This window comes from Cannabis sativa, unplaced genomic scaffold, assembly GCF_029168945.1.
Source record: "Cannabis sativa cultivar Pink pepper isolate KNU-18-1 unplaced genomic scaffold, ASM2916894v1 Contig3, whole genome shotgun sequence".
NCBI classification, from domain to species: domain Eukaryota; kingdom Viridiplantae; phylum Streptophyta; class Magnoliopsida; order Rosales; family Cannabaceae; genus Cannabis; species Cannabis sativa.
The window spans coordinates 1,232,540-1,250,321 of NW_026870039.1; the positions used below are offsets into that span (position 1 = coordinate 1,232,540).

The window sequence follows — 17,782 nt, forward strand, 5'->3', positions numbered from 1 at the left end:
GAAATATTAATTTTTTAATATTTAATTAATGATTATAAATATCAACCATTAGATATTTGATCCAATGGTCAAGAATAAAATACCCATGCATGGGTAATACCCATTAAGAGCATACCCATATATACATATATACTTATATATACACATTAAACCATATAAAATATCATAAAGATATATAAAAGAATATGATAATCAATTATATGGAAAGAAATCAATGAATATAATATGAAAGTGTATACTCAGAAACATATATATATTATACAGTATAAATGAATGTATATAATATATATATATATATAAACGTAAATATGAAGATGAATATATATATATATATGTATATATAAAAAATTGAGTATATGAATACATATAATCGGGAATTATATAATATGAAAGTATATATATAAAATATATATTATATTATAAATGAAGAACCCCGTAAATGTATGTATATATATATATATGAAACTCAAAATAAATCAAGGCAGAGATATATAATCCGCTCTGATACCAACTGTTAGACATTTATATGTATAAACTGAAATATATGTATGTATATATAAAATGCGGAATAAACAAATATATACACTATATAACTTAAGGATCGAAATACCTCCAGCCATTGAATCTTGAGCTTCAAACCCACATAAGCTTTGATCTGCAAAGGAAATTGACTACCATGGGTAATCGGGCTTCCTCGCTCTCTCAACTCTCTTTAGATGGAATTTGCTGTTATGAACAGAATGAGTGAGGAGCTCGGGGACCGAGACCCTATATTTATAGGTGAGATACTCCATCAGTATCTGTGCCACATTAATTGTCAGAATATTTTGACAATTAATTCAGGAAATCAAATCAGGTAATGAATATAGAAATCTGACCATATATAGAATATTACGTAATTGATTCTGTCCAGATTCAATGAATATAAAATATTTATTTATCAGAATCAATAATATTATTTTATTTCCTTAATTAGAAATATTCTAATATAAACTGCATTTGATTTTGTACAGATCGATGCCACGTCTACGGTAGCTCTATGCTTTGACGGGCGATGCTGTGATTGGTCCAAGAACAAAATTTTTTGCATCTTGATAGGAATCTGAGGATCATATTTTTTTATTGATCTACGAAGTCGTTTTGTGCGATTACATCTTCGTACACTTCAATTATATATATTGATTTTTGAACAAAAAAAGTTATCAATTTTATGAGGCCGATGATAATTAGTTTACAATTGGAATTACCATCTGAAATTCTTTGATGTGAATTTACTGACTTTCCTCAGGCTTCAACATTTATCTATTTTATATTATTCAAAAGAAATTTTAACATTTAATTTAAAGTTAATTGAATTTTATTAAAAATTCATTGAAAAAAATTATTGAAAGTTAAGTGGGAACGGAAATAATTTGTTTGTCTCTATTTTTTTTTCTTTTGTGTGGACCAATGCCACGTCGATGGTAGCTCTTGAAGACTTTTGACCGGCGAGTTACGATTGGTCTGAGAAAAACTATTTTAGTTTAGTTGAGACTGATATTCTACAATGCTTATTTCACTCATGCATGTTGTAGTTTCATTACTGATCATATTAGTTTACTAATCTGTTCTTTCGATATGTAAAAACAACTGGTATGGACCAAATTACAAGAAAACATGTATGGGATATTTTAGAGAATGCTAAGAGAGGGCGTGCGATCGTCCTAACAACACATCTAATGGAAGAAGCTGACATTTTAAGTGATCAGATTAGAATTATGGCGAAGATAAGCTACGCTGCATTGGAACCTCAATTAGACTGAAATCACGTTTTGGGACGGGCTTTATTGCTAATGTGAGCCAAACACAGCAAACCAAATCAAGACTCTAAATATTGGTGGCAATCGGATGTAAGGTAATGTCAATCGTATATATTTTTTGAATTTAACCTCAGCCAAAAATATCTTTTTTGAATTTAACCTCAGGCAAAAAGATTGTTATTTTTGAATAAAAAATTTTAAAAAAAGTTTTCACCCACTAATTTCTCATAAAATTTCTCATAAACCAAAAATTCAGTTATATAGCCACATTTTATATAGAATAGATGTTGTAAACAAAACTTTTATTTAATCCTTTAAAATAAAAGATAATATTTAATTTAATTCAAATTCAATATAAATATCATATAACTGATTAACTGAAATTTGTTATATCATTTTATTTAACATAATCTTTTTATTAAGTACATTACTTTATAATATATTTAATTAAATAATTAAAAGATAATACTTAATTTCATTTGATTTATTTTCATAATAAAATAATCAAACAAAATTAACATGAGCCTTTATATGACACCCTACACGTGTAGGTCCTATTTTAAGGTCCAAAATTAGTTTTTTAATTTTACTACAAATAAGATTTATTATTTATTTGCCAATAAAATAATTGATTAATTTTCATTAATCTCTTATTGTACAAGGATTAAAATAAATATTATATTCAGTAAAATAATATATTTTTCTCAATTATACTATTTAAGAATAATATTATATTTAACTGCTAATTAATATAGTTTTATCAAAGAAAATAAAATAGTTAAATACTATTTAATTACACAATTCATAATTGTTATAATTATTTAAAATTATAATTTTCATAAATTACTATTTTCCCTTAAGAATTATTTCTCATAGAAATTAATTCTTACTTGAATTTTCTCATCATATTAAACCTTGGGCATTTTACAATTTTCTATACATTATTTTAATTAATTACAAAATATGTGCAAAAAAACTTATTATCATTTTCTCATACACTTTTATATATAATTAAAAACTTTTTTTCAATTTTTTTTATAATATATATATATATGGTAATAATTATTGATTAGTATATATATGGTAATATTGGTTATGTTTATTTTTATGTTTACAATAATAATAAACATACTAATAATATAAAACATTTTATATGTGTGTTTATTGGCTATGTTTATTTTTATGTTTACAATTATAATTATATATTTTTTATATGTGTTTATTTTATTTTCTATTAATTAAACATACTAATTTAATAAGCAAAATAATAATATTCACATAAGTTTATTATATCACTCTACGTGTATTATGTTTATTTTTTTAATAATTTTTTAGAAAATAAATAATAATATATATATATAAAAAAAATTGTTTATCTTTATCTTTTTCTTTGTTTATTAATTGTGTCGTGTTTATTTTTTTTTAATTAAATAATTTTTGGAATTTATAAAGTTATGTTTGTTTATTTATTTTTTGATGTAAGAATTATACTTCAATAGAAAACTCGTTTACTAACTCATTAGAAAATAATCAATGTATAGAAACAATAGAAAGAAAATATACTTATTTTAGTATAGTATAAATTGACTATGTCTATTTTTATGTTTACAATTATAATAAACATACTAATAATATAAAATACTTTGTATATATATGTTTATTTTGTTTTCTATTTATTAAACATACTACTTTAATAAACAAAATAATAATATTCACATATGTTTATTATATCACTCTACGTGTCATGTTTATTTTTAGTAATTTTAAGTATTGATTTATATTTTATATAAATTAATGTTTATAATTTTGATATTGTATTTTATTAAAAAAAATCTTATTAAATTATAATAATTCATACTAAAATAGATAATAAACATTTATCTTTTAATAAAAAAATATTTAACTTGTTTATTTTTATAAATCTGTTTAATTAATTTTACGAAATTGTTTATTTTGAGGTTTAATAAACATAGTAAAAATGTATGGTTTCATGTAATAAGTTTTCAAAATGTATAAATTTTTAAAATAATTTTTTTTTGCACATTTTTTGTAATTATTTTATTTTTGTTGTACATTTATGAAAAAAGCCCTTAAACCTTCCCTTGTACAATGTTGTATAAAGGTGACTTAGAGACTATGTACCTATATTTTGAAGCTCCAAAAATACTTGATTATTATTGATTTGATTAATAGAATAATCTTGTTTATTAATTCTATTATTACTCCACTATAAATATAAAATTACACTCTTTGACAATATAGAATTAAATTTATAGAATTCTTACTAGTAGTCTATTGATATAATCAATATAAGTTGTTCTCCCTCCAATTATTAGTTCATAATTAGAGTTGGTCTAAATTACCATTTTACTCTTCTAATTATCTCTTGACTCCTTATGTATCATTAATGCAAAGTGAACAGTTAATCTATAATCTAATAATATATTTGGATCCAACTGTTAGCACTCCTAAAATTAACACTATATGGGAACTAATATTCGATCCTTTCGGAAAGTTTGAATTCTATTATTGTATAACATGTTTTCACCAACTCAAGTCATTAAGATCCCAAAACAGAAATTGTAAGAGTCATCTTCTTTGAGAAACTTTAACGAGTGAATCAAAGAACTCAATGAACACAAATAGGAGTTTATGTATACCCATGATTCAGACATATCTACTAATGATCATCATTGTGATATGAATAATTCTTTCATAATAAACGACATATTGATGAAAGATATTATTACATATCGGTGCCGTCATGTATAGTTAAATAATACACAACACCTTTGCTACATGTTTATCCACATATGTGATGATCTGAATCAAAATCACATACTAAAGTATAGTGTATAGTAAATTGTACTTAGTAGTTATGTATTAAAGATTCTTTTACTTGAATACACTACCGACTAGTTTTATTCATATTGTATAATCTTAATTCTCTTGTACGACCTTACAAGATTATACCTTCTCCATATGAATAAGAAATTTTCAGATATTTATATATTATACTTTTATAATTAATATATAAATATAATATCTTATATAATTGTATTTCATGTATTCTATAATATATTATCCATTAATTACTTACTTTTAGGGTATAAATTCCAACAATAAACTCTACATTTCAATTGAAATATCTTGCCTTACGTTTTTCTTGGGCTTGAAAATAGGTCACGCATCTGTAGGCATTTCTATTTCTCAACGATCATTGACATTACAATTGTTAAATGATACAGGTTTTTTGGGAACCAAAGTGCCTTTCACACCCATAGAACCCCATATCAAACTTGGTAAAGATGTTGGTAATCCTCTCCCTCATCCAACTATGTATAGACGACTTATTGGTAAGCTCATTTACTTATCTATTATTCGTCTGAATATAATGTAAATACTCTCAATCAATACTTATATGATCCTAAAACTTTCCATCTTCATGTTGTGCATCTTATATTACAATATAGGCACTTCAGGTCAAGGTGTCTTTTTTTATTCAAATTCTCAAACTATCTTAATTAAGTGCCTTTCCTGATTCTAATTTCAAAGATGTAGAAGTACATCTTAATTTTTTTTTTTTTATGCAAATTGGGGTTTTTGCATTGATACTCACAGGTCAATTAGTGGATATCGATATTGCTTCTTTTTTTGTCAATTTGTCATCCCTTGGAAGTCCAAGAAGCCCACAGTCTCCAAATCTTCTGTTGAAGCCCAGTACAGAGCAATGGTTATTGCCACATATGAGATAGCATAGCTTCTAGCATTATTAAAAGATTTTGGTATCAATCACACTAGTCCACCCATTATTTACTGTGACAATACAACAACTATACACATCTTCAAAAACTCAGTTTTTTTTTTTTTTTTTTTTTTTTTATGAGCGGACAAAGCACATTAACATTGATTATCACATTTTTTGGGAGAAGATAGATCCAACAAGGGTGCCTCAAATTCTTCATGTCTCTACAAAGAATAATATTGTAGACCTATTAACCAAACCTCTCTTTCCCAATCAATTCAAAACTGTTGTATCCATGAATGTTCATAATTTATACACTTTATCTTGAGGGAGGTGTATTAAATTGGACTATTTTGTGTAATGGGCCTAAGTTATTGGGCTTTTCTCTTTGGTTTGCCGTATATCTATATTTATTTGTATAGACTTTTTCAATTAGGAGAATAATATAAAATACATTTTGTACTCTAATAAAAATAGAATGATTTGTATCATAGTGTTTTAAATTAATATTCCTTACCAGGACTTGTAGTTTTTCTTTTATTGATCGCATTCTCAGCAATATTAAACCCTTTTTTATTTGAATGTATTGGTTGGTACTATAATTCAACAACAATAAAAGGAAATAATTAGGTGGAATAATATATATTTAATAAGATCAAATAAGAACCGAACTCGAATATATAGTATAGTGCAAAATGCAAATGAATATGCATGCAGTTTTTATTTTGATTTAAACCAAACAACTGAACATTGAACAATGTACAATACATAAAGCAAACAGTATTGTGTTGTCACGCACTACTTGTCTGTACTATATAGTATAGAATCACATTGTTCACAACAAGCCAAGAAATAGCCTATATATGGAACGAGAGAGAGCAGAGCCTAACTACGCAACAATCAAAACACACCATCAATTCATAAAATATATATAATATATAGATAGAGATAGAGTAGAGTAGAGTAGACTTAGGGTCGCATCGCATCATATGTCACTTGCATTATTTTTTTATTAGCTTTGTCATGAACATATTGTAATATTACTCGTTCATGTTATTGATAGTGGCTAACTAACGGCGGAAGCTGACGGGTCGAACTTCACGTTGGAGAGCGTCAACCTCATCGTCACGGAGCTTAACGGCGGTGTAGGTAGCAGCACCTGCCAAGGCCCCAAGTGTTGGTGCCACCAAGAATACCCACAGTGCTTTGTAGTTACCTGCAGCCACAGCAGGGCCTAGTGTCCGAACTGGGTTCATTGAACCTCCACTTGCCGGCCTGCATCCATGAATCTCATTATATATTTATATTATTCCAAATTAACTACTAATTAGCTCTAATTAATAATAACTCTCCATTATTGTAGAGAGACTTGAAAAACAATTACGTACGTGAGTACTACTTTAAATTTGTATTTTCACCTCCAAATTTGTACTACTTTAAATTATTGTACCAATAATAGAGTTAATATATGTATTCTATCTGACAAGTCAGATATTTTGACTTAACAGTTTTCTTTTCTTCATATCTAGCTGATTGACTGATTTGATTCTTTTAATCCCACCACTCATAGCTAGTCTCAGGGACTCAGATACAACGACATGCCAAAAGTTCTTTATTGCTTGTATTAAAAAATAAGTTAATTATTATTCTTTTCTAAAGTATCATTATTATATTTTTAATGCAACAAGACTTTTGATTCCTTAATTTTTCTTAATTTTTCTTAGAGTTGTACATCAAACCGCTCAAACCGTCCGCACTGCAAAAAAAATGTGGTTTGAAATTCTTCGCGCTGCGGTAGCGGTTTGAATTTTTCCCAAACCGCGCGGTGCGGTGCGGTTTGCGGTTTTGAATTATTAAACCGCGATTCAAACCGCACCGCACCGCATCTTTTAAAATTTCAATTTTTATATTTATTTTATTAAGCCCATATATATGAGCCCAACCCAAGCCTATAAATCTTAGGGCAAAATCCATAACTCTTCTCAAACCCTCTCTTCGTAGCAACAAATTAACCCAAGCCCATACATGTGTATTAAAATTTGGAGTTGGAAGTTTGTGTTTGTTTTATTTTTAATCTATTGATGTAAGTATGTTAGTTGTACATTTATATTGTTGTTGGAACTTAATTAGTTTCAAGTTTGTTATTTTGATTTAGGTGTGTTGTTTAAACTTTAAAAAGATTATTGACTTATTGTTGTTGTTATAATTTTTATTAGTCTCAAGTTTGTTGTATTTTTTTAAGTGTTTTGGAATAATTATATTAATGATAGTTTAATTATTTTATGATGGTTTAAAAAAAAAAAATTGTGATAGTTCAAACCGCAAAAACCGCACCGCACCGCATCATTTTTTGGGGTGCGGTTTTTGCGGTTTTTTAGCGGGTGCGGTTTGGAAAATTAAAAAACTGCATGTGCGGGTTGGTTTGAAAAAATGGTTAAAAACTGCACCACCCGCACCGCGAACACTCCTAATTTTTCGTGATAATATGCTGTCATCAGTATCATTACTCCATACTGATTCCAACCAACATTTACTTTTTTTTGTTTTAACAACCATTCGAGCTTTTAGTAATAATGTCACCTAAAATCTATTTACTTAACAAATAAGTTTTAGTGTCAAAAGAAGAAAATAAAGAATGTTACCCTGCAATAAGAATGTTTAGCATAACTGTAGCACCAACTGCAATACCGGCCAACTCTCCCACCTATTAAAACATACGCACATTCTTATTAATTTGATAAGATTAATTAACCAAAGAAGTAGTTAAATGAGTATATATATATATATGTACCGCGCGCGTGTCGGTAGCAACAGCAGTAACAACGAACAAGAGATTAAAGGTAATAACAAACTCGAGCACAAAAGCCTGGCCGAGGCTGGTGGAAGGAACAGTAACGCCACCGGACATGAAAGGATGGAACACAGCTTTGAGAAGAAAGGAAGCACAGATTGAACCAGACACTTGGGCCAAGATGTAACCGGGCACATGGGCCCAAGGGAAGTGGCGCAGAGCTGCGAAAGCTAAGGTCAGAGACGGGTTCAAATGGGCCCCCGAGATGTGGCCCGTCGACAGTATCACTATCATCACCGCAAGCCCAGCGCAGGCTGCGTTACCAATCAGAGTCTCTGCACCGTTGTACTTTTGGTTCACTATTGGCCCTGCTGTTGCTGCGAATATCAGTATGAACGTTCCCACAAACTCTGCTCCTAGCTGCATATACACATATTCTTATAAATAATGTAACAATCATAGTCCATCCATGGCCCTGTAAAATTAATCTGTTTCTATAAATATATTAATTTAATTTAAGTGTACCTTGCGAGTGAGCGAGACATTAGGAGTGGGGAAATCGGTGAGGCAAGAGTGAGGCTCACCCCAGGTTGGGGCGCTCACTGGCAAGCACTTGCATCTCGGCATCGATTTCCGATCATATGATAATGAGTCTATTCTGTATGATGATATTAATGGAGCTGGAGTCCCTGGAGTTGCCGGAGCCGACGCTGCCGTTGGTGATCCTATCTCTGTTTCTGGCATTTTTTTTTTCTAATGTTTTGATATCTTTGATGAGACTATTTTTTTTTTTTTTGGGGATTTTTTTATTAATAAATAAAAAGGGTAGAAATTTATGAATTGAAAGGACAGACTTTACATGTTTTTAAAGATTTTTTTAAAGGTTTTCTCTAAGGAATTGAATTAACTACCGCCAGTGTGTTGGGTAGTATAACTATATACTGAATTTAATTATAGCTAATTACTTAGAGAATTGTAAATATAAATTTCAAACATGTAAACATCAAAACTTTTTTTTTTTTTGGTTTTATAGAAAGAAGAGATAATAAGAGATATTACTACATGCTTTGAAGGCTTTTATAAATGTTTTGGTTAAGGAATAGGTAAAATATTGAGGAAGTGAGCCAGGCTTTTCACAGACTAGATAAATATGATTTCGTATGAGTTTTTGATGAAGATCATGGAGTGGAAGAACGAATTAGAAATATGCAGAAGAAAAGTGAATCATAAACAAAAGATGTAAAGAAATGAAGATGAAGACGAAGAAAGTATAATAATAATTGAAGCAAGGTAGAACAGAACGAGTGTGATGAAAAGAGAGGCAACGGAAGCTATTCTTATAGAGTGTAGGCTTATAGCAGTATATCAGTATATGATACTTTTCTTCACCAAAATATTATCAATAATAATTGTTCAAAAAAAAAAATTATATAATTATAAGAAAGTCTTTTTATACCATAATCTCCCCACTTTACTTTGACTAAATTACACAACTCAGCAATAATTTTACTATGTAACTAGAATTTCTAAAAGCTATCAAAATTTAGACAAACAGACATGATTTTTTTTAAAAAAAAAAAAATCACAAGCACACATAATTAAACTACTCAAAACTATTATTAATTATAAAAAAAAAAAAAAATGTAAACGGTAAAAGTTGTATTAAAAAAAAAATTGGGTGAAGAATTTTATTTTTATTGTTATTTTATTAAAATATTGATTTGAAAATATCACTTTTAATGCTCTTAATTCTTTGTTAGTATGAGACTATATAATTATAAATATGGGCCGGACTTTTTGACCACATGATCAAACACGAGACATGAGCACGACCTGATACAAAAATATGAGTTTGAGTATGATAAGACATAATATTACAAAATGGCACGACATAATTAATATGCAAAATATATGTGTAAGTATGACACGATAAATCTAAAAATACAACATATAAACACAAATAAACTAATTATAATTTAAAAAATAATCAAATATACGACACTTTAAAAAATTTGATAATTTAATAATAATATTAAATATTTTTTATAAATTATAATCAATTAAAATAATAGTAAAAATTCCAATTTTATTATTAATTATAATTATTTTTTTTATATGATTGTGTATAATTAAAATTATATAAAATGAAAATAAACAAATATATATAATTTAGTAATTAGATCATTAATATTAATTTTAATAAAAATGTGGAACACAAATTTGAGCCTCTATAAAAAAATGAGATTGTCTGTTTAAGAAAAAGGGTTGGCACGAGTCTGAGCACGACATAAAAATACTAAATTATATCCTATAAAATTTTCGGCACGGTACAACAGGATTCATATTTTTATGGCCTAGCATGACACAATCATATTATTACAAACTCATCAAAATACCAATTAAGTCCGGCACGACACACATGAATTGATAGCTCTACTTGATACTAGTAATTTTTTCCTCACGAGTCTCTTAGATGTTAATTTTACTATTTTTTTTATTATTATTTAAAAAAATTTACATAATAGACCGAAAAATTATGAAACCACGTTCACACAGAAAAACTTTTTAGTTTTATTCTTTGAACATTTTTATTTACAAAAATATTTCTCCAGTAAAAATTATATACCGTTTATTTATAGTTGTATTATTATAGTATCATGAGGTTGTTTTATGGTTGGTTTTAGTTGTTTTATAATTTATTTATAGTTGTAATGAGGTTGATTTTTTGTTATTTTTTAGTTTTTCTTTCACTTTTTGCTAAACAAAGTATATTTTTGTAATTAAAAAAATTAGACCGTAACATTGTAAATAAAACATAAAAGAAAAATATTTTTTAAAAAAATTTCCTATTATTTACAAAGAGTTGACTTAATGATGATATATTTAGTTATATATAGAAATTTATAACATTCCCATTTCAAATAATAATAATAATAATAATAATAAGGAATATGAGGAGAAAATTTATAAGTTGACCCGAAGTACCAACACAATGGAATGGCAACAGCTACAGGAATTGGAACGCAAACAAAACATTTTGCTTGACAAAGAAGAGAAATTTTGGAGTCAAAGGAGTAGAGCAATATGGATGAAAGTGGGAGATAAAAATACTAAGTTTTTCTACCACAAGGCTAGCAATCGAAAGGCAAAAAATACAATCAAAGGGCTGGTAGATGACAACTTTAATTGGGTAACAGGGAACCGAAGCATGGGGAAAGTGGCTTGTGACTATTTTATGAATCTATACACATCAAGTCCAGCTACTAATGAGTAATTGCAAGAATTTCAGTGTCTCATTCCTAACCGCATCTCCAGAACTACCAATGAATACCTATTAGAGCCTTTCACAACCGAGGATGTCTTCCAAGCAATGCGTGCCATACACCCCCAAAAAGCTCCCGGTAGTGACGGTTTGCCTGGTTTATTCTATAGGAAGTATTGGTCTCTCATTGGTCCCGAAGTCACTAAAGTTTATTTGGGAATCCTCAATGAAGGGATGCAGGTGAAGGACATCAATGACACACTCCTATGCCTCATTCCAAAAGTTCCTAAACCAACTCGCATGACTGAATTTAGACCAATAAGCCTATGCAATGTGATCTATAAGATAGTGGCAAAATGCCTAGCTGGCCGAATGAAACAAAGTCTCCACTAAGCAATCTCGGAGGAACAAAGTGCATTTATAGGGGGAAGACTCATTCAAGATAATGCCATAGTTGGGTTTGAAAGTCTCCATTGTATGAAAACTAAGAGATCTGGCAATGGGAATAAAATGGCTCTGAAGTTGGATATGTCCAAGGCGTACGATAGAGTTGAATGGAACTTCTTGGTCACAATGATGAGGGGTCTCGGATATGAGGAGCAATGGATTGAGAAAATAATGAGGTGTGTAAAAAGTGTGTCCTTCTCGGTTCTTATTAATGGGGAGAAGAACAGGAATTTCCAACCTACACGGGGTCTTCGCCAAGGGGACTCACTCTCCCCATACCTTTTCCTACTATGCTCCGAGGGTCTTTCTTGCCTTATCCATGATGCCGAAAGGGCTGGGAGCATAAATGGGGTGCAATTTGGGAGGGATAGAGTCAAAGTTTCTCACCTTTTCTTCGCCGATGACAGCTTTGTATTCCTTAATGCAAAGGAAGAGGAGTGTGACACCATGAAGCATATCCTTCAACGTTATTCCAAACTCTCGGGTCAACAAATAAACCTTAAAAAATCAAAAGTCTGTATGGGGAAAAGAATCTCCTCCTCTCACGGTCAAAATCTTGCTACTAGATTGGGGGTGCGCCTTGTCTCACATCATGCTAAGTATTTGGGGCTACATAGTTTTGTGGGAAGAAGGAAAAAAGAGGTGTTTGAGATCATAAAGGACAAAGTGTGGAATAAACTTAAAGGTTGGAAGGCTTCTATGTTCTCCCAAGCCGGCCGTGAGGTTCTAATTAAGGTGGTGGTTCAGGCAATCCCGAGCTATGCAATGAGTTGCTTCCGTCTTCCCAAGAAACTAATAAGGGTCTCCATAGCCTTGCTGCCAATTTTTGGTGGGGGGATACAAAAGATAATAAAAAGCTTCATTGGGGTTCTTGGGACAAACTCTGCAAACCCAAAGAGGAAGGAGGCCTTGGATTTCGAAGCCTCAATGAATTTAACCAAGCTCTTTTGGCAAAACAAGGGTGGAGACTTATCCATAGTCCTCAATCTTTACTAGCTCGGGTGTTAAAGAACAGCTACTATCCAAATGTATCCTTCATGGAAGCTGGTTGTCCTCCGGGGGCATCGTGTGTTTGGAAAGGAATTTGTTGGGGTAGGAAAATTTTGCAAGAGGGGGCTCGGTGGAGAGTGGGGAATGGTAGAGAGATTCGGGTTTAGGAAGATAAATGGATACCAAGGCCCTCGGGGGCCATGCTTTTACAAAGGCCTGGGATTGAACCACACACTAAACTTCACCACTTCATCAATACAGACGGCCTATGGAAACTGGAGGAAATTAAAAAACACTTCCATGAGGAGGACATCTCTTAGATTCATGGAATTCCTATAGACTTATACATGGAGGATACTTTGATATGGCCGTTTACCCCAAATGGAAATTACATTGTGTCAAGAGTGGTTATCGCATTGGTAGAGAAATCAATATACATCCCACTAGATGCTCTAATATGGAAGACATTCACAAATGGTGGAAGATGATGTGGAGCATGCAACTACCTCCTCAGATGAAGCTTTTTGGGTGGCGGGTTTGTCATAATTGGCTGCCAGCAAAAACAAACTTGTCCCATAGAGGTATGACTGTTCATCCTAGCTGTGATTTATGTGGTAACCAAGCTGAAACTCTTACTCATGCACTATGGTCTTGTGCTAAAGTTAAACCAATTTGGAAACTTGTCCCTTGGTATAAAAAATGTGAACATATTAACAAAGGGTCTATGTTTGATATATTGGTGACTTTAAAGGCACAACTAAACATGAGTGAGTTTGAAGATGCCATTAAAATTATGTGGGCCATTTGGGAGAACCGGAACAGGAAATGGAACAATCTACAGGTCATGAATGGTGTCCAGTTGATCGAATGGGTCTTCTCAGCTTACCCAGGATCGAGTCCCTTGGTGCAGAATGACAGTAAGCATACTCTGGAATCCCCTCACCTGAAGCAATGGAACCGGCCTCCTTCTGGACACATCGTCGTCAACTGTGACGCTGCCATGCAAATGGGAGCTGCTGGTGTAGGTACTGGATTTATCTGGCGCAACTAGGAAGGTATAATTTTGCTTGCTGGTATGGTCTACTGTCATAGGTGCTGTTCGATTGAAATGGCAGAGGCTTGGGCCATCTTGGAAGCTCTCAAAAATCAACCGGACACAGCAGCCAGCCCCATCGAGATTCAGTCGGATTGCAAGCAAATTGTGGATGCTGTTAAGAACCAAGACACTCATTTACGTGCTGTCAACACTATACTTCACCAAATCAAGTTGCGAAGGGAGAGTTTAAATTGTAATACCATTGTTCATGTTCATAGAAACAATAATGAGTGTGCTAATATGTTAGCAAGGAAATGCCTTGCAACTAAAACCACTAAAAATTTTACTCATTCTTTTCCTAGGTGGTTAGCTAATTTTTGTACAGCTGATCTTCCTAACTTGGTGTAGTTCCTAGTTTTTTTGTTAATAAGACTTTTCTTTCAAAAAAAAAACAAAAAAAATAATAATAATAATAATAATAATAATAATAAGAAAATTCTGTTAGGGGAAGTTTTTGTAATTTCTAAACAAATTAGAATAAATTTGTGTAATTTAATAAAAAAAAATATTGAGACACGTAATAGTGAAAAAAAGTAAAGATAGAGATTTTTTTTTTTTGGAGAAATAAAGATGGAAATATCTTAACATATATAATGGTTGAAATGGTAGCAAAGCTAAAGAAAGAAATAACAGGCCGGGTGTACAGTTTACACTTTAGAGGGTTTGTTTTTTTTTTAAAAAAAAAAAAGTTTTTAATTACTTATTTAATAAAATAGGAAGTTAAATCAATAATTTAATTAAATACACAATAAAAATAATATTTACAAAAAAAAAAAAAAATACAAAATATTATAAAAATTGAAGAAGAGAAAAGATAAAGGGGGCCACATCCATCCACCCACATGCCCCTCCTTCCTAACCAGATCTAGCATATATGTCGTATTCTGGAATGTTAGAAAGTCAAATGAACAAGTTCCATCATCTTTATTACAATCTATTCATTCATTCCATATACTTGTTAATTAGTTTCATATTCCAATTTCACATTAATATGAATTATTATGCATCCTTGACTCACAATCCCATTATTTATTATTATAAATTTTGTTAATTTATTGTTCTATGTTTAATCACATACATTAATTCAGGCATGTTAAAGGAGAATTACTAAAAATATTAAGTGAAACATAATTTAATTTAATAACTAAAAAACTGTTAATAACTCATAAAATAATAGTATTAAATATCGTCAATGCTTAATATTATAATGATGCTATTGTCACAAGAGCGCCAATAATATAATTTTATTATTATTATTTTTACTTTTGATATTATAAATTAATATAAGAATAGCTAAAAACATTAGTGGTGGCAACACTATCATGAAGTGTACTCATGCTGGGGCGTAGGTACTTGCCACCCATCCCAAATATATATAATATATACAATTAATTATGGACATTCATCTATATACTAGGTTTTTTTATATTCTTTTTTAAAAAACAATATTTAAAGTTTTAAAAATTTGAGAAACAAAATATAAAATTTAAAAATATTAAAATTGAACATACTCTCATTATTAAAAATTACAATAATAAAATACATATAAAGTTTTAAGAATATTTAAATTGAACATATCACAATATTAAAAATAAAAATACAAAAAATAAATATAAAATTTAAGAATATTAAAATTGAACATATCACAATATTAAAAATAATAATAAAAAATAAATATAAAGTTCAAGAATATTAAAATTGAACATACTCCCAATATTAAAAATAATAATGTTACAAATAATATATTAATATATATGCAAGTCCTAATTACTACAAGTTCTAATTGATGATTCTTGACAGAGTAATTCTATGTTATGAACTGAACTTAAAAACAATGAACACAGAATTTACAAGCTTCCTCTGCATTGGAAACGCATTCCAACCGAGTAGTGCTTGGGTTCCCTTGAACCGGGTACAGTAACTTTCACTAAACAATCAATTCAATTACAATTTCTAGTTCTGATTCTTCAAATCAAACAATGTAATCTAAATTGACTTTTGTATAAAGTTTACCTAATGCTTGAACAACCTCAAGCTTTGAGATCTAAACACATTTAGATCTCAGTACACAAGAAACACACAGCTGAACCACCTTCAGCAAAGTAATCTGAACTCCTTTCAGATCCAGCAGATTCAAACTCCATCTTCAACCTCAGGAAGATCTCTAGAATCTCACTCTGCAAACTACAAAACAGAAAACAAAAAGAAGTTGTGCCCTAGCAGAGCAAGAATCAAGAAAATGATTCTAACTGAAGAGAGTTAGTTAGAACAACAGTCACAACAGAATTTATATCCTAAAGATAATAAAATCTGACTAACTAACCAACCAGCAAAGTACAGCTGGCACAAACTAACAAACACGCAGAAAGCTGACATGGCACTAAAATGCACTTAGTGAAATCAGATGCAACTAACTACAGAAAAGATGTTTAGACAAACAAATATTGATGCAGATATACTGAACAAAAGCAATTTCTAATTTGCCACACAAAACATGACACTTACAATCTCCCCCTTGGCAAATTATGATCAACGAAAATTCATATTAAAACAACCAAAAGTTTAGACAAACCAAAAACAAAAAGATACACAGGCACTATCCAAAATATTAACACAAACCCAAAAAAAACTGTGTACAAAGTTTATATCAAAAGGTAAAATAACTCCCCCTCGATGATCATAATCAATCACTGCTAGAATAAGAGACCAGAGGAGCACAGGAACCAAGAATCCTTGAGTCACCACCATCAGGAGCAGATGATGGAGCCACAGTGGAAATCTCCCCCTGAACAGCTGCCACATTTGAAGGCTCCCCCTGGACTACAATAGTGTGTGAAGACTCCCCCTGAATACCAGCCCCAATATCCTCTCATTATGGAAACCAGGAATCAATCTCTTTGTCAAGACCAGCTGATGGAGAAATAACCTGAGCACTTTGAACATCAGCAGATAAAGGTACTGGAAGGGCTGCAGACATCTGTGGCTGACTTTGTTCAGCAGATGGATCTATGGCTGCATGAGATGGAGAGAGACCAGGAGAGACCTTATGCTGGTCAGACTCATCAGCAGAGGAGCTAGACACAATCCTCTGAGAGTGAACAGCTGGAGAAGCTTCAGATTCCTTGAGGACATTGGCCATAGCAATGAGAACATCAATGACCGATTTTTCAAAGCCGACGTTGCCTGAGTTGATCACGAGCATAGGAGGTGATGGAGAAATAACCTGAGCACCTTGAACATCAGCAGATAAAGGTACTGGAAGGGCTGCAGACATCTGTGGCTGACTTTGTTCAGCAGATGGATCTATGGCTGCATGAGATGGAGAGAGACCAGGAGAGACCTTATGCTGGTCAGACTCATCAGCAGAGGAGCTAGACACAATCCTCTGAGAGTGAACAGCTGGAGAAGCTTCAGATTCCTTGAGGACATTGGCCATAGCAATGAGAACATCAATGACTGATTTTTCAAAGCGACGTTGCCTGAGTTGATCACGAGCATAGGAGGTGATGGAGAAATAACCTGAGCACCTTGAACATCAGCAGATAAAGGTACTGGAAGGGCTGCAGACATCTGTGGCTGACTTTGTTCAGCAGATGGATCTATGGCTGCATGAGATGGAGAGAGACCAGGAGAGACCTTATGCTGGTCAGAC

At 31.2% G+C, this 17,782-nt stretch overlaps 2 protein-coding genes and 3 non-coding genes across 5 annotated transcripts; 4 read left to right on the plus strand and 1 right to left on the minus strand.

Moving 5' to 3' along the window:
- The first annotated feature begins 1,011 nt into the window (after positions 1-1,011).
- On the plus strand, positions 1,012-1,156 carry LOC115703432 (small nucleolar RNA snoR2/U65). Its single transcript, XR_004009197.2, has one exon. It is a non-coding gene; the product is annotated as a small nucleolar RNA snoR2/U65 (small nucleolar RNA).
- A 57-nt stretch (positions 1,157-1,213) lies between these two features.
- On the plus strand, positions 1,214-1,295 carry LOC115703422 (small nucleolar RNA snoR77Y). The gene has a single exon (XR_004009187.2). It is a non-coding gene; the product is annotated as a small nucleolar RNA snoR77Y (small nucleolar RNA).
- A 148-nt stretch (positions 1,296-1,443) lies between these two features.
- Positions 1,444-1,594, plus strand: LOC115703434 (small nucleolar RNA snoR2/U65). The gene has a single exon (XR_004009199.2). It is a non-coding gene; the product is annotated as a small nucleolar RNA snoR2/U65 (small nucleolar RNA).
- Positions 1,595-6,230: 4,636 nt separating this feature from the next.
- Positions 6,231-9,745, minus strand: LOC115710810 (probable aquaporin NIP5-1). The gene is made up of 4 exons (XM_061107903.1): positions 8,861-9,745; positions 8,336-8,755; positions 8,187-8,248; positions 6,231-6,819 (listed from the first exon to the last, which is right to left on the minus strand). The coding sequence occupies exons 1-4, from the start codon at positions 9,077-9,079 to the stop codon at positions 6,615-6,617; spliced, it is 906 nt and encodes a 301-aa protein (XP_060963886.1). The 5' UTR covers positions 9,080-9,745; the 3' UTR covers positions 6,231-6,614.
- Positions 9,746-13,398: 3,653 nt separating this feature from the next.
- LOC115720342 (uncharacterized) lies at positions 13,399-14,478 on the plus strand. The gene is made up of 2 exons (XM_061107962.1): positions 13,399-14,059; positions 14,150-14,478. Exons 1-2 carry the CDS (start codon positions 13,399-13,401, stop codon positions 14,476-14,478), a joined length of 990 nt encoding a protein of 329 aa, XP_060963945.1.
- Positions 14,479-17,782: the final 3,304 nt, after the last annotated feature.

Coding starts and splice junctions, on each gene's coding strand:
- LOC115720342 (XM_061107962.1), top strand. CDS start 13,399: ATGGCCGTTTACCCCAAATGGAAATTACATTGTGTCAAGAGTGGTTAT. Junction 14,060..14,149: donor AATGGGAGCTGCTGGTGTAG/GTACTGGATTTA, acceptor TTGAAATGGCAG/AGGCTTGGGCCATCTTGGAA.
- LOC115710810 (XM_061107903.1), bottom strand. CDS start 9,079: ATGCCAGAAACAGAGATAGGATCACCAACGGCAGCGTCGGCTCCGGCA. Junction 8,756..8,860: donor ATGTCTCGCTCACTCGCAAG/GTACACTTAAAT, acceptor GTGTATATGCAG/CTAGGAGCAGAGTTTGTGGG. Junction 6,820..8,186: donor CTAAACATTCTTATTGCAGG/GTAACATTCTTT, acceptor TCATGGATGCAG/GCCGGCAAGTGGAGGTTCAA.